Source organism: Tupaia chinensis, unplaced genomic scaffold (genome assembly GCF_000334495.1).
Source record: "Tupaia chinensis unplaced genomic scaffold, TupChi_1.0 Scaffold000359_1, whole genome shotgun sequence".
Taxonomy (NCBI): domain Eukaryota; kingdom Metazoa; phylum Chordata; class Mammalia; order Scandentia; family Tupaiidae; genus Tupaia; species Tupaia belangeri.
Window position 1 is genome coordinate 246,813 of NW_006159855.1, and position 24,703 is coordinate 271,515.

Here is a 24,703-nt window from a genome sequence, read left to right on the forward strand (position 1 = left end):
TGGAGGGACCCAGGATGGCAGCCTTCCTACTGGAACCGTTATTCCAGGCAGAGGCATGCCGGAGACCCTCCTCTCTCTCCCACTTATTTAGCAAGTGTTTATTGAGTGCCTTCCACGTGCCAGAAGCTGGGGACCAGCGCTGACTCAAAGAACACACTGAAGAGCCAAGAGACCCAACCCAGAAGGCAGCAGATCAACGTTCTCCTGCAGCGCCATCAGGGAAATGAAGGACTCAGGCAAGCCACGACCTGGCCATGACTGCTCCATCTGCAGAACGGAGTCGAGGGGACCTCGCCTATTTCACATGACTGTTTGAAAACGGGTAGGCACAAGTAAGCCTTTTTAAATAGAAAAAAATTTTTAAAGGAAGAAAGGGAAGGAGGAAGGAAAAATGAATTATTTCCTACACTAGATTAAAACACCTTCATACCAAGTGGAAAGGAAGAATAAAACGAGTACAGCTAAGAAACAATTCAAAACTAGTTTTTTCTCATGGGCATAAATTTCACAGACTTCAAGATTTTTAAAAGGCTGATTTATTTTCTTTGGTTCTTACTCCCTAGGCCCCATACGCCAGCTGATTCGTTATAAACAAATACAATACCCAATTATCAGTTGGGAAAAATGGAAAGGCCCCCTAAAGACGGCTGTCTTCTCTGGGAGACAGTGAAGGCAAATCAACTGAGACCGACACAGTGACACACTTGTTTATTTCTCAGAATTCAGTCTGATGCTTGACATTCCATGCAGATGTGGGCCAGCCACACGACGTCCTTGAGGCCCTGGTCACAGCCTTGTCAAAGCACAGTCCATGGGCAGCTCAGTCCATCAGAGGTCCCAAAGAAATCTCCTAACCTGGGCCAGGTATTTCGGTTTCAGATAGTCACCCAGCTCCTCCTTACTGACCCACACATGAGGGCCCTTCTTCCCGGCCTGGGAAAAGTCTCCAGTTAGTAACAGTGCTTTGAAGAAGAATACTTTGGCCCCAAGGTTACCCTCCGTCCGCATGGCCTGAGGGAACTTGAACTTGTAGTGCCCACAGGGTGCATTTCCTAGAAACTTGGCCGCCATGTTGTTTTCTGAGAGGGAAAAAGAAAAACCGGTTGGAAGATAAGGATATACTCCTCTGTTTACTCTGGCTCTCAATATCATAGGCGTACTGGGGAGAGGCACATCAGGCACTGAGGAAAAAGCAATCCCGAGGAGTGAAGACTAAGGCATTCCAGGGCTGTGCCCAGGCTTCACTGTCAAGTGCCACCACTGCTCGTGACCAGCAAGCCCCAGCCAGGGGACAGCTCCCGTCAGTAATGAGAGAGCAGGTGCAGGAGGCGAAGGGCTAAGAGACGGGTATCAGGACGAGGCTCCCCCATTCTCGCCAGAGAACCATTTCCTTGATCCCAGGTAAGAACACCAGGCTATGTCTGAGGCAGAAACAGAAATCCCTCCCACAAGCTCACACCACACAGGCCAGTCTGAGAAGAAAACAGGAGAGTCTGGAGGGACCCAGGATGGCAGCCTTCCTACTGGAACCGTTATTCCAGGCAGAGGCATGCCGGAGACCCTCCTCTCTCTCCCACTTATTTAGCAAGTGTTTATTGAGTGCCTTCCACGTGCCAGAAGCTGGGGACCAGCGCTGACTCAAAGAACACACTGAAGAGCCAAGAGACCCAACCCAGAAGGCAGCAGATCAACGTTCTCCTGCAGCGCCATCAGGGAAATGAAGGACTCAGGCAAGCCACGACCTGGCCATGACTGCTCCATCTGCAGAACGGAGTCGAGGGGACCTCGCCTATTTCACATGACTGTTTGAAAACGGGTAGGCACAAGTAAGCCTTTTTAAATAGAAAAAAATTTTTAAAGGAAGAAAGGGAAGGAGGAAGGAAAAATGAATTATTTCCTACACTAGATTAAAACACCTTCATACCAAGTGGAAAGGAAGAATAAAACGAGTACAGCTAAGAAACAATTCAAAACTAGTTTTTTCTCATGGGCATAAATTTCACAGACTTCAAGATTTTTAAAAGGCTGATTTATTTTCTTTGGTTCTTACTCCCTAGGCCCCATACGCCAGCTGATTCGTTATAAACAAATACAATACCCAATTATCAGTTGGGAAAAATGGAAAGGCCCCCTAAAGACGGCTGTCTTCTCTGGGAGACAGTGAAGGCAAATCAACTGAGACCGACACAGTGACACACTTGTTTATTTCTCAGAATTCAGTCTGATGCTTGACATTCCATGCAGATGTGGGCCAGCCACACGACGTCCTTGAGGCCCTGGTCACAGCCTTGTCAAAGCACAGTCCATGGGCAGCTCAGTCCATCAGAGGTCCCAAAGAAATCTCCTAACCTGGGCCAGGTATTTCGGTTTCAGATAGTCACCCAGCTCCTCCTTACTGACCCACACATGAGGGCCCTTCTTCCCGGCCTGGGAAAAGTCTCCAGTTAGTAACAGTGCTTTGAAGAAGAATACTTTGGCCCCAAGGTTACCCTCTGTCCGCATGGCCTGAGGGAACTTGAACTTGTAGTGCCCACAGGGTGCATTTCCTAGAAACTTGGCCGCCATGTTGTTTTCTGAGAGGGAAAAAGAACAACCGGTTGGAAGATAAGGATATACTCCTCTGTTTACTCTGGCTCTCAATATCATAGGCGTACTGGGGAGAGGCACATCAGGCACTGAGGAAAAAGCAATCCCGAGGAGTGACTGGAAACGCTCCTCCCCTCTCGATCCAAAAGCTTCTTCCTGGCCAACGGAGTCCGGATTCTCAGGGTTTGTTCGTAGGTGCGACGCTACTGCCTTTGGACTGAGGTCAGTCATGCAGTTACAATGACACTGCCTGGGGTCAGAGCAGCCAGCTTCCACGTTCAGCCCAGTCGCCGCCTGCTGATGAAGGCCTAGGACACCTGGTCTCTGTCAAATTTGTCAGCCTTGAAAAGGGATACCAGGCCAGCTCTGCTTCCTGATTAAGACGGCCAGACCCCACATGGCCAAGCATGCAGTGCAGGTCCCAGACCCAGCAGCTTGAGAAACACACCAGGCACTGGACCCAAATCCCGAAAGAAGGGAGAGAGGGAAGGGAAAGGATTACATTTCCCACGGGGGGATGCTTTGTCTTTTCTCTGTCTGTCTCTCTCTATCTCTGGAGAGCGCAAGCATCCTCCAACAGAAAGAAAAGAGATGTCATGGAAAACATAAAAGGCATCAGATTTGATTTATGTAGGTTGAAAAATGTCATAAACCAAGTTAAGACGAAAGCAGATGGGCAGACAATAGCTGTAGTCTACAAGTGAAGGCTAATAACTCTAACCCACATTTTAGAGGGTGAGGAAAAGGATTAATCACTAATTGGCATTTGAGGACCTAGCTACCTAAACGGGGAAAATAGAACTGGATCGAAACCTCAGTCCTGACATCAAAATAGACACACCTAGGCCTGGCCTCACAGAGCACTGGTTATGCACTGTTCAAAGGAAGCCAGATGCCACTACTGCAGTTCACATCCCAGCCCTGGTGACAGCACATCCAGCATGTGTGCACGTTTGCCCAGGATCCGAATGGGTAGAGAAAGGGAGGAACAAAGGTTTTGAAAGACTAGGCCCCACCAGTGGGTTCTTTCTCTCGTTCTCTTTTCTGACATATGCACGTACTCTCAGGCATTAAAGGAAACGAGACGAAAAATAAATTGATACCACGCAGATCAAAAATGTAACAACACAATTATTTTCATCAAAGGTCTGCTCATTCTAGCTGGTGGTGTCATAGACATTTATTATTTTCTGAATTCTTGAGTATTTTTTTATTTTTCATTTTTAGAAAAGGGTAAAACTTTCTGTGTAATTTCTGAGACAGGCCCTTCTAAGCAAGACACAAAATTCAAAAATCCAAAGGGAAAAAAGATACATATTTTATCTACATAAGAATTAAATCTTTCTAGGGACCAGTAGTTGGCGTAATGGCTATGTCGCTGGATTCTCATGTAGTCAACTACAGTTCGAGTCCCGAACTCGGTGGCTTAAACTCATGCCAGGCGCATGTATGTGTGTGCCCAAGATCCCGAGAGGAGAATGGAGGAGAAGGGACTATGGCATGACCATCTCCCTTGGGGGGTGATTTCTCACTTTCTGTCTCTCTGTCTCCCTCTGTCTTTCAGGCAAGCGCACGTGCCATATAGCAAAAACCTCTAAAACAAACAAAAAAAGAATTAAATCTTTCTAAAAGGAAAAAATAAAGCACCAAAAATAGTCAAAGACAAAATGACAAACCAAGAACATTTATCCATTTTAGCTTCAACACATTCAACAAAGGAATTAAATCCTAAGGTATAAGAAGCACATAGAGGGGCCAGCAGGTAGCATAGTGGGTAAGGCACTAGACTCCCATAAGGCCAGCCATGTTCAAGTCCCGGACCTGGTGGCTTGCTTTCTCACTTTCTCATTCTCTCTATCTCTGTCTGTCTGTGTTGAGCACATGTGTCCTACAGCAACTTAAAAAGTAACAATATGGGGCCAGCAGGTGGCGTGGTAGTTAAGGCCCTAGACACTCCCACATGGTCGACCATGGTTTGAGTCCCAAACCTGGTGGCTTGCTTTCTCACTTTTCCTCTCTCTTTCTCTGTGTCTTTCTCTGGTCAAATTAAAATAAATGAAAGAATAAATAAAATTAAATAATTTTAAAAGAAAACAGTAAGTAAAACAAATAGTTCTTTATTAAAAAAAAAAAAAAGCACATAGAAGTCAATGACAAAAAAAAACCAACAGATCCCAAAGAAAAATGAACCAAGCATATGAAGAGGAAGCTCACATGAAAATAAGTATCGATGGCATACAAGCACATTAAAAGGTGCTCAATCTTATTCATAATTAAAGCCATACAAACTAAGACAATAGTAATATATTATCAAGGAAGTTCAAAAATTCTGAGCTATATATTGCTTGTGAGAATACAAGGGCATAAATGAATATTTATTACTATTATTTGGCAACATTTATCCATTTGAACTGCACATACTCTGATCCTGCACCTCTACTTCTACAGCTCTGTCCTCCCCACTACACTTATGTGTCCCTGTGAGCAAAGATGAGTGAATACAGATGCCCACTGCAGCTTTGGTAAAAACAGACTGGTTAAACAAAGCACAGCACATACATATTATACATAATACGCTAGTGTTAATAAAGCATAAGCTAAGCCTTTCTTTGTTAATGCAGGAGGATGCATAAGCACACGCAGTCAGAGACAGAAAAAGAGAGCACGTGCATCCCACAGTGGGGGCTGATCATGCCACGACCCTTCTTCCTCCAATTCTCCATCCCATCAGTGGTTAAGAAATGTATTTTCACTTTTTAAAATATATACAAGGGTCTTCTAAAAGTTTCTGGAAAATATCCATAGGGAAAAACATGAATGAATGAATGAATTTTTTAAATTTCTTATTCCACAAATGGCGTCCCCACATATACTCATTTTATTTTTTTAAGAGAGATTTTCGCTGTAGAGCATGTCCACTCACCAGAGAGACAGACAGAAAGCAAGAAATCACCCCCCAGGGGAGATGGTCATGCCATAATCCTTTCTCCTCCATTCTCCTTTCGGGATTTTGGACACACACACATGCCCACTGTGAGGTTTAAGCCAACAGGTCCAGGACTTAAACCACAGTCAGTCAGTAACCATTAAGTCATCTGCTGGTCCCCTCACATATACTCATATTGTTTGAGTTTTTCTTTTGACATTTTACTAAATCTATAATTAGTATATTTGCAATAAATCAATATATTTAATTTTACATGCATCTATGATATGCAAATGTATCTTTTAATATCTTTTTTCATTTTTCCATTTTGGGAATTTTTTTTTTTTAGTTCTTTTTTTGCCTTAGGGCGAATACGCTTGCCAGAGAGAGACAGAGACAGTGACAGGGAATGTGAGAAATCATCCCCAGCTGGTATGGCAACTCTGCAATCCCTTCTCCTCCATCCCCCTCCTGGGATCTTGGGCATGCATGAACAGGCACCCAGCATGATTTCGAAGCCACCAGGTCCAGGACTTGAATCACGATCAACCATGTGGGAATTCAGCGACACAACGACTACACCATCTGCTGGGCCCATAGAAAGGGAATATAAAGAGAAAATTATAGTGCCCTGTCCACGTGGCACACAGGAGGTGATGCTGAACAGGCATCGTCATGGTGTTAGATGTGAGGAAGGCTGGGAACTTGGACAGAACAAATGACCCTGACAAAAAGCCCAGATGGTGACTGAGGAAGACGGAGAGGACAGTAACGCCCCCGTATTCCACTCTGTCTTCATGCCTCTCCTGAAGACCACACAGTGCCCTTGTAGAAAAGGGGGAAAGGGCACACACCAGCTGCTGACGTTTCACTAAGAGGTACTTGAGCTGGTGGCGGGGCCAGGGACGTGATTGTGTACCCACACCATCAAATCGTTTACTCAACAAACACTCAGCAAGTATCTGCTAGGTACCAGGTACTCAGCCGGGAGCCAGAATCACGAGAGGAATTGCTACTGCTCATACCTTCAAGGAACTTGAAATTCTGGCAGAGGGAAATGGCACAGTGAGAGAGCACGTTCTCCACTGGGTCCCAGACTCCCAGAGAGCAGGGGCAGTGAATCATTTGTCACAGTAATCCCGCTACCTGGACAGGGCCCGGCAAACGGCAGGCATGAAGTAAATGCTCCTTGTGTAAACTGAATAAGGGCACACACAGGCACCAGGGGGACCTAGAGGGAGGCGCTGTCTCCACCTGGAGGTCTGGGGAAGGTTCCATCCCGGAAGGTATAATGTACGAATTGAGTCTTAAACTACTGCAGTCTGGCCAGGAAGGAGTCACGCATTCCATCAGAGAGCAGCATGCCCCAAAGCAGAGACATGTGAAAGACCACATTAGTCAAGCATTGCGAAAGGATTTTGCTAGGCAGCACTTGGAATATACATTAACAGGCAGCAAGATGGAAGACGGTAAGGTTGGAACTGGAGCAAAAGGATGTGTAGGCCATGCATGAGAGTGTGAATTTGTATGGAAAACCTTTTAAGAACACTAGATAGGGCCAGCCCCATAGCACAGCAAGGCACATGCGAAAGGGAAGCCAGATCCCATGTGGCAAACCAGGGTTCAAATCCTGGCTGTGTAGGTTCGAAACACAGCCCATGCACAGCCCTGCAAATCTAGGATCCTCACAGGATGAAAGAAATGGGGGAGGGGGGAAGATTGTGGCATGTCCAGACCCCAGTGGAGAATGTCTCTCCTTTCTCTGTCTCTCTCATGTACATGTGTTCTCTGGCATTAGAGAAAAAAATAGTAATTTTATGCAGAGAACTGACAAAGGATTTTGTTTTGAAAAGCTCATTTTGGCATTATTGAAGGATCTGACTCCAAAGCACGGGAGAATTTAGGCATCTACTTTAATCGTCCAGTGTAGTAGTTCTTGACTACTATAAATGTGCCCCCCAGGTAATATTTAGCCATATCTAGATATATTTTTGGTTGTCACACTAGGGGTCAGCGTGGGTGGGATGAGGCTGTCCTACCGGTATCTAGTGGATAGAGGCCAAAGATGTTGCTGAACGGCTTATACAGTGCCCTCGCCAAGAACTATTTAGGCCCAAACATCAATAATCCCAAAGCTGAGAAATCCTGCTCTTTTGAGAATGGAAAGGGGTCACAACTAAAGCTATGGAAATAAAGAGGGCTGTTTAGAATGCACCAGGTGAGCCAAGGATTAACGAATATCAAAATGAGGTCAAAGATAACTATGAGGTTTCTTTTCTTTTTTTCTTAATTTTGCCAGAAGTTGCATGTACTCACAGGAGATAGAAAATGAGAGAAAGTAAGAAAGCATCCGCTATGAGGAATGATCACGCCACAATCCCTTCTCCATTTCTTCCTCCTATGATTTTAGACATGCACACACATGTGCCCAGCATGTTTTTCAAGCTGCCAGGTCTGGGTTTGACCCCACAATTGGCCATGTGGGATCCAGCTGCCCTAACCACCATGCCATGGGCTAGCCCAACTGTAAGGTTTCTAAATGAGTGAATGGACAAGCAGTGGAGCTGATAATTATGGTTCAAAAGCTAAAAAGAGAAGCAGGCTGAGAGAATGGCAGAAGCATACATTTTGATTATATTAAACTTAAAAAAGGGACAAAGGTAAGACTCCCATATAGTCTAAGGAAAATCCCTACCTGGATATTTACAGCTGAAATGTTTAGAAGCATCGGTTTCCATTAACCTGTTACTCTTAAGGCCTTCTCACAGTGAGCCCGCCAATCCTCTGGCTGAGTCCAAAATGAATCTCGTGGGATTTAGAGAAGGCAGAAAACTCACCTGAAAGTGCTGCCAGGGTTCGCTCAGCTGTTCCTCGGAGGGTCTCCCCGGGCTGCCACTCTGCCTGGGGCAGCATCCAAACATCCTGGTCTCCAAGCCTCTCCCTGACTAACAGGACGAGGTTCCTGTCTAGCTTCCGGTGTAGTGAGGTTCGGTCATCCTTCTTATCGGCTTCTAGGGAGAAAATGGGTCAGTGGAGGGTAAGAAAACTGATCTGCCAGAATCATGGAGCTCTGGGTTTGCCGGTCGTCCTTTAAAGGAGAATCACAATCCCTGCTCTCAGGGCCGACAGCCAACTTACAACCCCTTCCACCTCTCTAACTCTGGCCTCGTTCAGCTTAGAAACCCAGAAACCAAAGCCAAGAGGAAGCCAAGGGCTCTGCTCCCCTGAAGAGAGCCACGGAGCATCGCATGCTCTAACCCAAACATGGCTGCTTCACTGGTCTGGGCACAATCACTGCCTTACCTAGCCCCCACTTTCTCTGTTCTCCAGTCTTCATCTATGAAACGAGGATAACACAACTCAACCCCTCCTTTAAAAGCATTTCAGATAAAACACAGGGCCTGGTGGGAAAAGGCTTCATGTCCTCCACTATTGTTCCCAAAGTAGGAGCTAAATTCAGGTGATGCCCATAAAGTGCAACGGAAAGAGAGAAAGGCCATTCTTAACACCCTCACCCTCACTCAGAAATAACATACAGCTTTTAAAAATTAGGGTAGATGTGAAGAGTAGGAAAAGAATTTTCTTCCCACCTGAAAGAAGTTTTGTTATTTGAAACTATTTGTTTAAAACACAAAACAAGAGCTAAACAAATGCCCTTTATTTAGGAAGCAGAACACCAATATTTCTCTCCCTTCTTTCCGGCCTAAAAGAACCACAAACCTGTTACACGATCGCCAGGTTTGAACTGCAGGAACGCCTGCTCCCACATATCTTCCAGATCTTGCACCAGCAATATACCCTGTTCATCTTCGTCATCATAGAGGTCGGCTTTCTTCTTCGCCAGTCGCTGGGCTTCATCTAGAGCACGAAGCTCATGGTCTGAATAAAGGCTTTTTTCTATCTCAATCTAGGAAAATTAAGAGGGCAAAAAACTAAAATGCAAAGGACAAAGCATAGGAAGAAAAAAAACATAGCTATAGCACACTTGACTGATTCAGAAGTTTATCACTCGACATAACCTCACATATGATCAAAACAGCACACAGAGGCCAGACAATGGCACAGCAGTAAAACACAATGCCCTGCAAGGAATCCCACGCGGGCAGGCTCCCGTTCAAATCCACAGACCTCCCTAGGTGTGCAGGGCACAGGCTTGCCAGGGCGGGCTGAAGGCTGAGAGTGGACTGCAGAGCCAGGGCCCTGCTGGGGGTACTGGTGTTTTCTCTCTCTCTCTCTCTCTCTCTCCCTCCCCTCACCTCCTTTTCTCTCTCTCACTCTCTCTGCCTCTATGGCTTACAGAAATATTGGGTTGTCAGTAAAGTCATAATGCATTTTTGCATAGAAAGAGAAAAATACATCATGACTTTTCTGAACCAATAAATAAACAAACCTGGGAGATGGGGCACAGCACACAAAGAGAAAACAGGTGATTTAAAAAAAAAAAAAAAAAAAAAACAGAAAAGCTACCTGCACCTTGAGCACTCGAGTTACATTTGCCAGAATGTTAGAATGTGACTGGGAATCAAGACTATGACGAAGAACAGAAGACTGGGACAGGCATTGCCTGCTCACTTAACAAATTCCAGTTATGTCAGTCTGATCAGAATTTCACTCACCAAGGACTTCCTGTCTCAGAGACTTTACAGATGCTGTTCCTCCTTCTGATCATATTTTCTCCAATGCACTTTCTCCTGTGAGATGTCTACTCATCCTTCTAATCTCTATTTAAATGCCACCTTTTTGAAGAGACATCCCCTAACATCTCCCATAAAATCAAAACTAGAGATGTCCTTTTAAACACGTTTATATTAATGTAATTCCTTTACAAAACTTGCCGGAATATGCAATTAGTCATGGGATTAGTTATTTTTATTTATTTACTTATTTACTCATTCATTCATTTTTTTTAATTAGACCAGAGAGAGACACAGAGAGAGAGAGAGAGAGCAAAGTGTGAAAGCAAGCCACCAGGTCCAGGACTTGAACCGTCGTCGCCCATGTGGGAGTGTCAAGCACCTTAACCACTATGCCACTCCCCAGGGGGATAAGTTATTAACCACACCACCCCCTCACTCCACTAGACTCAAGACTGTCTGAGAACCAAGACTATACTACTGCATCTCTATGGTACACGGTATGTGCGCAGTGAATATGAATATGGGGGGAGGGGTGTGAATAAATGAATAAATTCAGCAAAAAGCATGGAAGGGAAAGTTATAGCTCTCAGGAGCCCAAGACAAAAACAAAAACCTCAGACTCTGGGGAAACATACCCGTCTGTCACTATCTGTGGACTTAGGCTCACAACCACTACACTCACTCTGCCCTGTCGTCACCTGCCCTTCACACCAGCAGCCCTGGGAGGTAAACAGGCCAGGTTTGATCACAGACATCTTCCAAATGTGTCCACTGGCCCCCTGTACTTCCTAACACTAATCGCACCACAAAGGCGTCCTCTCCTCCAGACTCTGAGCTCCTTGTGACAGGGGCTGACCTGTATCGTGCTATGCCGAATGAACGGGGAGGGCAGCGCCTCCGAAGCACTGCCCGTGAAAACAAACTTTACTGAATGTCTACTTAGTACTATTTTGCAGATAGGTATACTTGGGAGGTGAAATGACTTCTTCAAGGTACCGGAGTCGAGGAAGAACCCAGGCACGGGTGTTCTGCGGCTGCTTTCCCAACCTCACCCTGAAGCCCGCATCTCAGCCCTACCTGCTGCAGCAGAGCCGCCATCTCTTCCTGTAAAGGGGTCAGAGGTTTGGACACTAGCGGTGGCCGCTGTAGGCACAACGCACCCAAGAGGCGCCACGGGGACCTGCTGCTTGAGGGTGCAGCCCCAAGGGCCAGGCGGCGAGAACCCAGGCTGCCGGCCCACAGGCCCCCGAACCGCCGCCAGCCCCTAGCAACCTCACACAGACGCCGCCCCGCCGGCAGCGCCATCTTTTTGCCCTCCCACAATGCAACGCGGCTCCTGAAGTCTCAGCCAACCCCGTGTTCCCACAAGGCAGCGCGGGAACGGACAAATGGGCCGCGCTCATTCCCGGGACCTACTAGAATGAACCATTCCAATACGGGGGGTGGTGGAGAGCTCATGTAAGATTATCAAAAGGACAGACGATGGCCAAGTAAACCAGCTAACATGGCTTCATGGAGCGTGTAAATAGGATTCGGATATTTGATGGACCTTATGGGGAGCAATTAGATGCCTTTTCCTTCTGTGTCCTCCCCCACGGGCGCTCATGGTGCTGGCGCCGCTCCCGCAGTGCCCGAGGCCGCCAACGGCATCCGACTGGGGTCAATTCTAGTCATGCAGGCGGCGAGAAGCGCGGGGTCTTGGCTTCTGCGATCATGGGCTTGCGCCCGGACAAATCGGTATGAGTGAGTGGCCTCCCTCGAGCCCGCCGCCACTCTCAGGACTGGCTGTGTCCTATGATCCACCTGGGGTCTCCCTTACGGTCAAGCTTGGACCTCACCGAGCTCTCCTTTCCCCCAGGGCCGTGATCGGGACGTCCGCCCGGATCATCCACACCGGCGCCCAAGAGCTGCAAGACGCGGCGGCCAAGAAAGAAGTTGAGAAGGTGGTGGCCCCGAGCAGTAGCAGCTTCAGGTGAAGGCCCTTTTAGGTCCAGCTTTTAGAAAACCCTAAAAGCTCCCCCCCCCCACCCTCCGAAGGCAGATAAACAGTGAATCTCCCAACTCTTGTCACTTACCCTCTACAGGATCTTAGGCAACTCGATCTTCGAGCCTCAGCTTTTCATCTAAAAATGAGGATACTGTTGAGAGAGGTTGTTGTGAGACTCAAATGAGATGAACTCTGGCACATAAGTAGATGCTTAGTGAACATTTGTTGAATGAATGAGTGAATGTCACGTGTGGAATTAATACTAGCTTTCTCTTCTGAGTTGGTGATGATGGCAGACTAAAACTCTTTGCTGCCTTGGACACACATGGGAAGAGGAGGTACTGTGTTGTGGAACAGATTATCATACACTTTTTAGAGTGAGTCTGTGTCCGATTTTCTGCTCAGCTATAGGGAATGGCATCTTGCTTCCCACCAAGGCCACCACCCCTGTGCGGCAGCTGCATACACACCCACTTACCTTCACATCCGTTTAACAAACATACTAAAATGAACCTACAATGTGGAGTCACTCTACACGGTGCTGAGAACACAAACACAAAAGATTTTTGCCACAAGTAGTTCACCGTCTTCCAGGGAAGACAGACATGTATATGTTTTATCAGATCAGTAGTATAATTGAGGTAAACACTGGCTAGAGCCAGCCCCTGCAGCCTACTGGTTAAGAGTCCCACATGGCCAACCACATCATTGGAATGCTGGCCGTGGTGGCTTGAAAATCATGCTGGGCACGCATGTGTGCATGCCCCAAATCCTGACGAGATGGACAAGTGGAGGAGAAGGGATTGTGGCATGACTCTGCCCCACTGGGGACTTCATGTTTCACTCCTGAGTGTAGTGAGAAGCCACTCGACAGTTTTAAGTAGAAGGCTGAGATGATCTTAAAGGTAATCTTTGACCACTATGTTGATATTAAACCATAAGAAGTAGGCAACTAAGAACCATCTTGTTAGCCAAGTGGGATCCAGGTCACTTAACCACTAGGCCATGGGCCAGCCCTCTTATTTTCCTTTTTTAAAATTTTTTTGAGATATATTTGCCATAGGGTGCATGTGCTCACCAGAGATACAGAGACAGACAGAAAGAGAGAAATAACCCCCATCCTCCTCTTGGGGTTTTGAGCACTCGTGCACGCATGCCTGGCATGAGTTTTAAGCCACAGTCAACCACATGGGAGTCCAGCAGGGTAACCATTACACCATCTGCTGGTTCCCGATTCTCTTAAGTTTATGTCCTACATAAATAACACAGAAGGACAGCACTCCTCACCAGGACTTTGATGTCTTGATTCACCCCCAGCCTCCAGCCAGCCCCAGGTGGGCATGTGCCCAGCATGCTTAGGTCTCCAGACTTGAACAAGGAACCTTCCCATGTGGGATTGCCTTTCAGAGCATCACATTTTACCACCGCCACCATCTGGCCTTCAAGTTTTGGATTTAATGTGGATTCAGTTAATGAAAAAAGAAGAGGCTCTGGGAGCTCTGAGTTCAAGTTTTGGGGGTTTTTTTTGTGTTTGGGGCTTGGGACACGATGGTCTATTTTGTAGATAGGAATGATGCCGTAAATGGGACAAAGAACGGTGACACTGCATCAGGACTGTTGCTGGAGCAATGTCCTTGGGCCAGTGCACAAGTGGCGCCTTCACAGCAGAGATGGCAAAGACTGGGCACAGATGTCCGATTGTGGGAGCTGGAGGGAATTCTGATTGCTTCTATTTCTCTCTGAGGGTCATCAGCTGGCAGTGAAAAAGCAGGAAGGAGTGGGAGGTTGAGGAGACAAAAGAAGGTATAAAAGAGTTTCCTTCAGAACAGAAGGCTGTTTGAACTAGGGGATGTGCTATATGATTGCCAGGCAATGCTGAGGGCCCACTTGATGCCAGATGTCATTAAAATAGTCATGGTTCTCTGCTGGGAGCAGTTTTGCCTACAAGAAACTTAGCGATCTCTGGGCAACAGGATCTGGTGGGTAGAAGCCAGGGCTGCTGCTAAACCCTTGACGATTTCACAGGGCAGCCTCCTACAAGGAAGATTTATCTTGCCCCAAGTATTAACAGTGCTGAAATTGAGAACATTTTATAAAAGTACAGCTTGGGGAGCAAAGCCCTGACCTGAGATAGATCTCAGGCAGAGAGAGAGAGAGAGAGAGAGAGAGAGAGAGAGCGCAAGTCAGCAATGCTTTGCCTTTTCCTCCAGCCACCTGTGCAGATGCGTGTACAGGCTCAGAGTGGCTGGAGAGATGGATTTAACCAGGGTTGGCAGTGTCCTAGGAGAATACAATGAAGTGGGCAGGAAATGGAGGTTGTATGTGAGGGGATAATTATCATGACTGGCCATGGGATTTAGTCAAGTGAGGAATGTGAGGCGTAGGGGAGAGCTGGTCGGATCAGTGGATTGTGGTTCTTTGTGTGACTGAAGAGTTCCTGGGGTAACCGCAGCAGAGAGAGCCAGGAAGTGATGGCCAGAGAGTACTGAGCTTGAAACCAAGCTTCTGATGGGGTTGCAGTATCAGTAGTCACAAGGACTAGGTATGACTGCAGGATAAGTAGCCGGGGTAGGAGAGAGGGCACCTGGTCACTAATGGAGATTGAGAAACAGTAGCCAAGGAGTTGGAAGAATCTTACTGAACTGAAATCATCCCCAGTAGGTCTGACAGGATTAGTGTTAAGGGAAGCAAGCCATGAGGCATGGTCTTTGCATTTTTTAAAACTGTCTCTAGCAGCACTTAGAGCAACGGGTTGGCTCTTTACTTTTCCCTGGTGTGAGGATGGGTGTGGAGAAGTGGCAGTGCCCTGCCTGAAACGATGACTTTCCTTTTTCTGGCTCCCCTGGGGTGAACCATGTCTTGGTTTGTGCATTGATTCTGGGTAGTTTTAAAGTGGGAGCTTGTATCTTTGATTAAGTGGCTCCAAGTCTAGATTCTTTCCAGTTCCAAACTTGTGTACAAAGGCATTACACTGGTTACATTCAGACTTTGATAGACTGGTGGATTTGACTGTATTGTATTTTTTGGGGGGGTGGGGTGGGGAGAGGTTTTTCCTATAGGGCACATATGCTCACCAGAAAGACAGACAAAAAGCAAGAAATCACCCCCCCAGGGGGGATGGCCACAACGCAATTCCTTCTCCGTTCTCCTCTCGGGATCTTGGGCAGGCATACACATGCACCCGGCCTAAGTTTAAGCCACCGGGTCCAAGACTCGAACCATGGTCGGCTACATGGGAGTCCAGCAACATAGCCATTACACCAACTGCTGGTCCCTGTATTATATTTTTAAGAGTTATTTTTATTTAACTTTATTTATTATCATCATTTTATTTTATTTATTTTATTTTTATTTGAGAGACAGGCAGAAAGAGAGAGTGAGAAAGCAAGCCACCAGGGCCGGGACTTGAATCATGGCCAACTATATGGGAGTCCAACGCCCTCAACCACCACACCACCTGCTTGCCTCCTGTATTGTATGGTACTTTAAATGACAGAGCACATGCATGCCCCCAAAGAGACAAGCACCCTCTCCAGGGCCTGCCCACACTGCGGTCCCCTTCCTCCAGTCCTCTAGCCTTCCAGGATCCTAGGCCCAAACACAAGAATTAGACATTCCAACCATGATGGACATATGGCTTTCAGCTCTCCAGTCCAGTAACCTACCAGCTGCGACAGAGAGGCTGGGCCAGCAGACTTGTTTTCTGACCAAGTCAATGGGGGAGATTAATCATCTTTTAAACATCAGTGCCATCTGAGAGACTCATCCACTTTCTGTCTGTGCTTATAGCCTGATAAGCGAACAACCTGCTGAGGTTCTAAATCATCTCTGAAATCAGGCCCTCAGTAAAGAACGTACTCTTAGCCTTTGAACACCACCGCGTTACTGTTTTGTTTTGCTTTTAAATATATCTGTAGGAAAGCAGGTAGGATCGGGGGGAGAATGGTGCTCAGATAATAGTATAATTTCTAAATGAAATCCCTCATACTTCAGGTGGCTGTGGGGGGTACCGACATGAATCTGATTTGTGGGTACAAGCACAGCAGAACAGCAGGAACACTCGGGTCTTGAATGCTGAATGACAACTGTGTGTGTGAATTTTATAAAAGCACAGCTTGGTGAGCAAGGCCCTAAACCGAGGAAGATCGCTTAGGTTCAAGGCCGGGCATCCCGTGCTAACCTTATTCCCCTCTCTGTGCCTCATTTTCTCCATCTGAAAATAGAGTACTTACTAGAGATAACCAGACGACAGACTGGACTAGGACAGTGAACGATTGTGAACTCAACGTAGTATGTTCATTCTAAACCTTGAGTTCACATCTGATTCTCCTGGGATTTTTGAAAGGTACGTTCTCAGACCCCATCCAGAAGTTGGGGTGGAGCTTAAACCTGGATGTTTCACAGGGGATGCTAATGTTCAGCCTATAGACTCAGATGGAGGTTGGCAGATTATGGCCATGGTTGCCTGTTTTTATAAATAAAGTTTTATTGGAATACAGATTATGGCCCCAACAGTTGCCCGTGTTTATAAATGAAGTTTTATTGGCACACACCCACACCTGTTATCTATGGCTATTTCCATGATAAGGTGCCAAACTTGAGTAATTGAGACAAACTTCTTGTCCAGCAAAGCCTAAAATACTGTCTGGCCCTTTACACATAAAGTTTGCTAACCTCTGTTCTTGGGGATCCTGGATTTTTTTTTTTAAATAATGATATTATGGGTATGAAAAGTATTTTCTCTTTTTTTATAAAGAAGAGTCAAGATGGTTGATGATGTAAGAAACAGAGATTGGACTGTATTTCTTAAACTGCAGGAAGAGTAGCCTGTGGGGAAATGAAAGCAATGACATGATTACACTGTGACAGTAGAGACCAGGGAAGATGGAGAGTTTAGATTACATTCTCTTTTCACATAGCAGAGAATCACTAGATTCAACCAGAGTTGACAAGGCAAGAACTAGCCCCATCGCAGCCCACATGTTCACAGATTTGGTGGCAGCTCACATGGTTAAAAGGCACGGAGGGCAGCTCTGTCAGTGATGAGACATAGCTGTTGATTTTCATTAAGGCCTTACCTATATTTTAAAAAAAAATGGAGGTCTCGGGACCAGCAGTTGGCATAATGGCTATGTCGCTGGACTCCCATGTAGTTGACCGTGGTTTGAGTCCCTGATCCGGTGGCTTAAACTCACGCCGGGCGCGTGTGCGTGCGGTGCCCAAGATCCCGAGATAAGAATAGAAGAGAAGGGATTGTGGCATGGCCATCCCCCCTAAGGGGGTGATTTCTTGCTGTCTTTCTGGAGAGAGCACGTGCCCTATAGCGAAAACCTCTCAAAAAGAAAAAAAGAGAAAGAAAAAAAAAAAAAAGGATGTCTCTCTTTAATTAAAAAAAAAAAAAAAATCAGGACAATTTTAAATGTAATGTTTCTTCTGATTGCAGCATCTACCCTCCAGTTCCAGGACAGGAGTGCTCATTGAGGTGGGCAGGGAAGAAATTTGAGGAGATCCCAATCGCACACATTAAAGCATCCTACAACAAGTAAGCACGAAAGGAAGAGCCTGGAAGGGCTGCTGTGGGTTTCTTTCTGCTGCACAAGGAAGGCCAGGGCTGGCCCCGGATCCCATGCTTGGGGTGGAAGGCAGGGTGCCTGCCGCGGGATAGTGCTAATGTAGAGGTGTGTTCCCCAGCTTCCTCTTGTTTGGAGAAACGACCTGTGTCTGTGTCCAGTGTGTGCACACACCTAACCCGGTGTGTTTTTTCACGTGGAACCGGGATTTGAACTGCACGTCAACCATGTGGGACCATGTGAGATCCAGCTCCCTTAACCACTACACTATAGGGCCAGCCCAGGAAGTTTTGCTTATTTAAAATAACTTTGGATCGGGAGCCAGCAGTTAGCGTAATGGCTATGTCGCTGGACTCCCACGTTGTGGACCGCGGTTCACGTCCCGGACCCGGTGGCTTAAAACTCACACCAGGCGCATGTGCGCACATCTCTAAAAAAGGACGTAAAAACAAACAAAAAAAAAAAAACAAAATATAAAACCATTACCTAAAACCAAGCTAGGCATATTACATCATTTTGGTGTTTCTAACACTCTTATTCCTTGATCCAAAGTTATTTTTTTTTTTATCTTTTTTTTTTTTGGAGAGGTTTTTTGCTATAGGGCGCGTGCACTCGCCAGAGAGACAGAGAGAGAGACAGAGAGACAGAAAGCGAGAAATCACCCCCCAGCGGGGATGGCCACGCCGCAATCCCTTCTCCTCCATTCTCCTCTTGGGATCTTGGGATCTGCCTCTCTCTCTGATGTGCACATGCACCCTAAGGCAAAAACCTCTTAATAAAAGAAAAAAAAAAGATTACCTAATGTGAAACATCTAAGGAAATTGCATCCAACGTAAATGCTATAAAAAAGACCCCCGAGGAGAACACGTTATTCTCCCGGATGAGGCTTAACCCTCTCAAGTTATGGAGCTTTCTTCAGATCATGTGATCTGTCACTTTTCAGTTGGGTTTAAGGGATGATTCTGACCTTTTCTCACAACTTCCTATATTTGATGAGTTTGAAATGGAAGCAACTGAATTTCTTTTTTTCCCCCTCACCTGGACTTCTAAGGATGGAGCTCAGTTCTCTCCTGCTTCCCTGAATAATAGTTACAGCCTGTGCCTGCCCTCCTTTTCCCAGCACACAGATCCAGGTCGTCTCTGCTGCTAACCAGCCCCTCGCACGCACTTCCTGTGGCACAGAGGGGTTCCGGAACGCCAAGAAGGGCACCGGCATTGCAGCACAGACGGCAGGCATAGCTGCGGCGGTGGTAAGTGTGTAATCCCCGATGCCCTCTGGGATGTTCCGCTTTCTGCATGGCTGATCCCTGCACACAGAACTAACTAGCCGTTCAGAAGCAATGGGGTGTTCGCCAACCTTTGCTAAGTGCCCTGACATTGGAAGTACTTTGAAGAGGGCAGTGTGAGAAAGCTTCTCTTCTTTCTCTTGGCTTCATTAGAGGTGAAACACTTTTGAGAATTTTCCAGGATCCTAAAGGCTTAAAAACAAAGCCTCTGGTCAGAAAGACCAGTGGAGTAAGGTTGGGGTGATAATCGTCTATCTGGAGAGAATGCGAGGTAAAGAGGACTGTCGTGCAGTACCCATTGTAGCAACTTCCTAGAAGCACGTTGGTATTGTGTGGCTTATAGTGTATTTATTGAGCATCTACCATATACCAGGAACTTCGTGTTTATTATCCTAAATCCTCCGAAAATCCTCTATGTATTCTATAACCCACATTCTCAAGAGCCAGTTGAGATTCAGTGAGTGTGACCTGCTCAGAGCCATGCAACACGTTCGTCCCCTGACCTAAACCCAGATTGGCTTGGGAGACCAGAGCCTGCACACTCTCTCCTGTAGCATAGGCCTTACACACTTTCACACCCAGCCAAACCAGAAGTAGTTCCTGAAGGAAAACCTTGACTTTCAAAGCTCAATACCCAGTAACAGTGACTGCTGTGTTTAATGATCATTGAAAATAAAAATGCTATAAATGCCCCTCCATGGGCAGATCCTATACAGTTGAAAGAAATGAACGGTCACCAAGGTGGTTAAAGCAGCTGGATTCCTGCCATGTGGCCAACTGTGATTTGAGTCACGGACGCAGAAAACATGCAGGGTGCGTGTGCATGTGTGCCCCAAATCCCAACAGAAGAAGAGGGAAGGGATTATGGTGTAGTCATGCCCCTCAAGGAGGGGGTGTGCTTCTCACTTTGCCTCTCTCTCGCTCTCTTTCTCCAGCAAGTGCATACCCTCAATAGCAAATATAAAAAAGGAAAGAAAGAAAGAAAGAAAAATGTCAGTGTTAACAGTGGTTTGGTGGGTTAAAAAATACTTTCTGTATATTTTCCACTTTCTACATAATAAATTGCCTTTATAATTAAGAAAGAAAAATGTAAAGGTTTTTAAATTATTTCATTTTATTTGTTTTTTATCTTTTTATCTGACCAAAGAGACAGACAGAGCGAGAGAAGGGGAAAGTAAAATAGCAAGCCACCAGGTTCAGGACTCAAACCATAGTTGGCCATATGGAAATCAAGTGCCTTAACCACCACGCCACCTGCCAGCCCCGAAAAATGTAAAGATTTTAAATAACGCTTTCTAAGTAGATGTTCAGGCTCAGTCTAAAAATCCAGAATGGCACCTCAGGGTCAGAAATGCACCATGTACGCACGAGGGAAATCCAAGTGTATTTTGAAATCTCCACTAGGTGGCAGTGCTGTCCTGTCTAGAGGGCTCACAGTCCACTAAGTCTGCGCCACTGCCAACACTGTGGTCCCTGCTGCTGTCTGCCCATTCTTTGCTTCCTACTTGTCCTTTGCCTCCCTGTTTTCTTCTGTGCGTGCCATCTCCCTGGAGCTCCGAGCTCTCTTGCTTCGGGAGGCAGCAGCAGAGGGTGGGGTGCCCTGGTTTTCTCTGTGGGGTGCTAACACTTGCCACTTCTCTCCAGAAAGCCATAGGGAAAGGTATAACCCATGTCCGAGTGGTGGTGAAGGGCCTGGGGCCAGGGCGCTTGGTAAGTGACCGCGACGGGTTCCCCAGTGCGCGTGCTTTGTTTAGTTAGTGAGGGAGACTGGGGCTTGCGAGCCAGGTAGGGAGAGAGTGGAAAAGCACTCCTTTGTGAATCTCTGTGATGGCTACACGTTTCTTCCTGCTGTTCCTGTCACTTACCAAGCCCCTCAAGCGAGCCTAGATCATTTAGTTTAGCTCACCAGATAATTCAATTCACCAAGTGATGGGGTGCCTGCTCTGTGCCAGGCACTGAGCATGGGAAGGTGGTCCCTGGGGGGACCCCTCAGTGCACACTGGTGAATGTGGTGACAAAGCGTGTGCCCAGGTCTGGAGCCTGTAGGGGGTCCTGAACCCAGCAGGGATGACCTTTTCTGGTCATTAGCAAGGATAATCTTTAGCATTCCTGAAGAGGTGACATCTCTGACTTTTGAAAATAATGAGGTGCGGGGGCGGGTGTGATGAGGTATGACGCTCCATGCCAAGGTCTACAGGGGTCTTGGTTCTCAGACGGTAACGCACAAGCTGGGAAGTGGCCATGCGATGTGAGAGGTGGACGGCACTGGGAACCTGGGTAGGGGTTTGGGTTTGCGTGGAGACCTCTGAGAGTAGCCAGGGCTGGGATTATAAGTATCAGTGCCAGTGACCTCCTCGCTGTCCTCCCTTCCCTTCCCTTTCCTGCCCGACATCCCTCTCTGAGCCCTGTCTGGAGATGCATCGTCATTGCCGATGACCAGCGAGACCATGCCATTCTGCTTTTCCTCTGCTCCTTCCAGTCTGCCATCAAGGGGCTGACCATGGGGGGTCTGGAAGTGATCTCCATCACAGACAACACCCCCATCCCACACAACGGCTGCCGCCCCAGGAAGGCTCGGAGGCTGTGATGAGAGGAAGCCTGCACTTGACCCCGACCTCAAGTCTCAGCTCCGGCCGGACCTTGCAGGAAGCTCCCTGCCCAAGCTGTTTCCAGATGAGGGCCTGCTGGAGACCCTTCAGGCAGGGGAGGAGAGCTTCACTTCCTTACACCAGGACCTCTGCTTGCCCCTGACTTGTGTCCCAGGAGTGAGGCCATACCTCCTTTGCACATGAGGGGAGCTTCGGGCACAGCTATGGCCCAGGCTCCCGCATCTGCTCTGAGAAAATAAAAGAATATCTGTACCAGTCATGGTAATTATGAATCTCGGGCTTCCAGAGTTGCAAACATTAATCCCCGCTTCCTCCTGAAAAGGAGACTGTAAATTGGGATGAGACCCTGAATAGAAGAGTTAAACTGTAAATTTGAGGTATGGTGGTGAAGGCAGCTGGATCACACAGGACTAACTGCACAGGTTGAATCCAGACCCAGCGGCTTCAGAAACACAGGGTGCATGTGCATGCATGCCCAAACTCTTAGAAATGGAGAACGGATTGCAGCATGACCACCCCCCCATAGAGAGTGCTTTCTCATTTTCCTCCCCTCTCTCTGGAGAGCACATGCACCTTCTAGCAAATTATTTTTTAAAAATATAAATGTGAGCTGCTATATGCCTTCTTCTTTGGTTTCGTGGACTTTTGTTTTGGGGGGATTTTTTCTTTTTTCTTTTCTTTTTTTTTCTTTTGATAGCCTCTTAACCAAGAGCTTATAGCAACTTTGCTTATGAAAGACTTCTAAGTTGGCTGGCAGTTGAGAGCTTTTTGCCACCTACCTGTGGACTCCAATAGCACTCACTGTTAGTGAGCACAGTCACAGTTAGTCCCAGCGACGCAGGAGGACCATCTGCTGTTTGGATTTCCTACGAGTGGACAGTCAGAGATTCCCCACACTTAAATGGTAGTCATCAGTACACACGCCATAGGCTCTGGCAGTCTCAGCACCCAAGCGGGAGTGGCCCTAAGAGAGAAAATAGAGTTGCATAAAACTGAAGACTGCCTAGAAAGTAAGGTTGGCAGGATGAGTTGGAGTAGAGCCCCAATCAAGAAGCACAAAGACGCTGGTGTGGAACCTGACAGTGCTGATGGGCGGGCACAGCTAAAGACCCCTAGGCAGGGCTGATTGCTCCTCATTCGGAGCTCTGGGGTCCCTGGATACAGTACAGAAGCCAAATGGGAGGCCTCAGAGACACAAGAGCAGAGATGTTTCATGCACAGAGAAGGCCAACGGTGAGGGTGTCCCCAGAAGCTCAAAACACATGGCCAGTCATACAAAGCACTGCTCCTCCCAGGCAAGCTCACAGGAGGGGCTTGCTGACCACAGGGAGCGGCCCTGAGGAGCGTTACTGCTGCGCCCAGCCAGCCCAGCTCCGTGACGAACAATGCCGTCAGTGCACAAATGCCCCTCCGAGAGCCAAGAAGCTGTTAGGGCCAGAGAATGAGAACCATCATAAATCCAGACATGAATTTAGAAGGAGAAATGTCTCCCTCCTGCCTTTTCTTCCATCCACAGCAGGACCCTTAATTATCTTGTGACAAAACTACATATACATAGACCCAGGGGCAAAAACACAGAGGTCTTGAGAAAGTACTTCATGGTTTGGCCATAGATTGGATCTGGAGGGGCACAAGGAGAACAGCAAGCACAGGCCCAGGAATCGCAATTGGCAGAAACTGAACTGCACTACTGGAAGCCACGTGGCAGGTCATGGGTTCAGATCCCTGGGGCAGCCTGAAAAACAGGCAGGCTTGTGCGTCTTTGTCCAGGATCCTGACAGGTTTGTGGCCGCAGAAAGAGGGTCATAGCATGACAGGCCCCTTTCAAGGGTGCGTCTCTCACTTGCTCTTGTTCCCTAGCATAAATAAAATAAATAAAACTTGTTAAAAAATAAACAGGTTGTTTCTGTGATTCTTGAAAGTACAATCGTCCATCCGCCCTAGTTTTAGAAAGTGTTATTTGATTTAGACGAGGGCCTTTGGAAGGAAGACCCTGCCCAGGAGAGCCTAATGTAGACAGGATCCCCAAAAATCCTGGAGGATCAACAGTTTTGGGCCCAGCCCAGCATAACCCCCGCAACCAGTTAGGGCTGGGCTCTGCTTCTTTCCAAGTGTTCTGGAAAATGCACGTTCATTTCCTATACTCTCTGCGTACACTTTTTCCAGACTGGCCAATAAAACTTGCACTCTCTTGTCTTCTTGGGGCAGCCTGTGGCCTAGTGAAGGCAGCTGATCCCACGTGGCTGACAGTACACTTCAAGTCCCAGACCTAGCAGCACTGGACACGTGCATGCGTACCCAAAATCCTAAGGGAGAAATGGAAGAGAAGGGATTGGGGCGTGGCTGGCCATGACCCATGAGGGGTGCTTCCTCTCTCTCTCTTTTTCCAGTGAATGTACATGTCCTCTTGCAAATTAAAAAAGAAAACAAAATAAAGTTTATGCTCTGTGTGCCAATAAGTAGCGTGGAAGTTAAGGCACTGGATCCAACATAGCCTAATGCGCAGTTCGAGTCCCAGACCTGTGGGCTTGAAAAACAGACCAGACGTGTGTGCTTATGTGCCCAAAATCCCGAGAGGAGAATGGAGAAGGGATGAGGGTATGGCCTTCCCCCCGGGGGGTGATTTCTCACTTTTCCTTCCCCTCTCTGTCTCTCTCTGGTGCCCACGCGTATCCTATAGCTAAATACATTTAAGTAAATTGAATATGCTCTCATCATATTATCTCTTAATCATTGGGTCTTAGCCTCTCAAAGCCTGCACCACCACCCACATACACACACACACAACACCCTCTTGGAGAGACTAAGGCACCTTCTCTAAAGGCTGACCAGTTACGGCAGTTCCTCACTACCCGAAGGTGGTGAGCTGCCCTGCCCCTGGCTGCCACAAGCCCTTCTCAGCAGCAGGTCTCTCCATCCAGAGAAAAATGGTAGAATGCGTGCCTGCCGTTCCCCCAGGCAGAGGAGGCGCAGAGCCTAGCGTCTGGGTCCCAAGCAGCCGCGTGAGCAAGGTACTGGCGTTCGCTCGTGTGTCGCGCTTCCTCGTTTCCTGGCAGCAGGACTTCAGACTATTTCTATGGGTGCGTGTTTCGTTTCTAATGC

General features: G+C 47.2%; 2 protein-coding genes across 2 annotated transcripts; one reads left to right on the forward strand and one right to left on the reverse strand.

Moving 5' to 3' along the window:
* Positions 1-2,011: 2,011 nt before the first annotated feature.
* Positions 2,012-11,472, reverse strand: MRPL46 (mitochondrial ribosomal protein L46). The gene is made up of 4 exons (XM_006152770.3): positions 11,227-11,472; positions 9,233-9,419; positions 8,350-8,523; positions 2,012-2,573 (listed from the first exon to the last, which is right to left on the reverse strand). The coding sequence occupies exons 1-4, from the start codon at positions 11,452-11,454 to the stop codon at positions 2,323-2,325; spliced, it is 840 nt and encodes a 279-aa protein (XP_006152832.1). The 5' UTR covers positions 11,455-11,472; the 3' UTR covers positions 2,012-2,322.
* Positions 11,473-11,701: 229 nt separating this feature from the next.
* MRPS11 (mitochondrial ribosomal protein S11) lies at positions 11,702-21,873 on the forward strand. Its single transcript, XM_006152858.2, has 6 exons — positions 11,702-11,886; positions 12,008-12,121; positions 17,580-17,678; positions 18,827-18,956; positions 20,637-20,702; positions 21,472-21,873. Exons 1-6 carry the CDS (start codon positions 11,717-11,719, stop codon positions 21,577-21,579), a joined length of 687 nt encoding a protein of 228 aa, XP_006152920.1. The 5' UTR covers positions 11,702-11,716; the 3' UTR covers positions 21,580-21,873.
* The last annotated feature ends 2,830 nt before the right edge of the window (positions 21,874-24,703 follow it).

What these genes read in the sequence shown, in the direction of transcription:
- MRPL46 (XM_006152770.3), bottom strand. Translation starts at nt 11,454, where the DNA reads ATGGCGCTGCCGGCGGGGCGGCGTCTGTGTGAGGTTGCTAGGGGCTGG. An exon ending in TGGCGGCTCTGCTGCAGCAG is followed by an intron (nt 9,420 to 11,226) that starts GTAGGGCTGAGA and finishes TAATTTTCCTAG; the next exon opens with ATTGAGATAGAAAAAAGCCT. An exon ending in AACCCTGGCAGCACTTTCAG is followed by an intron (nt 2,574 to 8,349) that starts GTGAGTTTTCTG and finishes TTTCCCTCTCAG; the next exon opens with AAAACAACATGGCGGCCAAG.
- MRPS11 (XM_006152858.2), top strand. Translation starts at nt 11,717, where the DNA reads ATGCCTTTTCCTTCTGTGTCCTCCCCCACGGGCGCTCATGGTGCTGGC. An exon ending in GCTTGCGCCCGGACAAATCG is followed by an intron (nt 11,887 to 12,007) that starts GTATGAGTGAGT and finishes CCTTTCCCCCAG; the next exon opens with GGCCGTGATCGGGACGTCCG. An exon ending in CCGAGCAGTAGCAGCTTCAG is followed by an intron (nt 12,122 to 17,579) that starts GTGAAGGCCCTT and finishes TTCTGATTGCAG; the next exon opens with CATCTACCCTCCAGTTCCAG.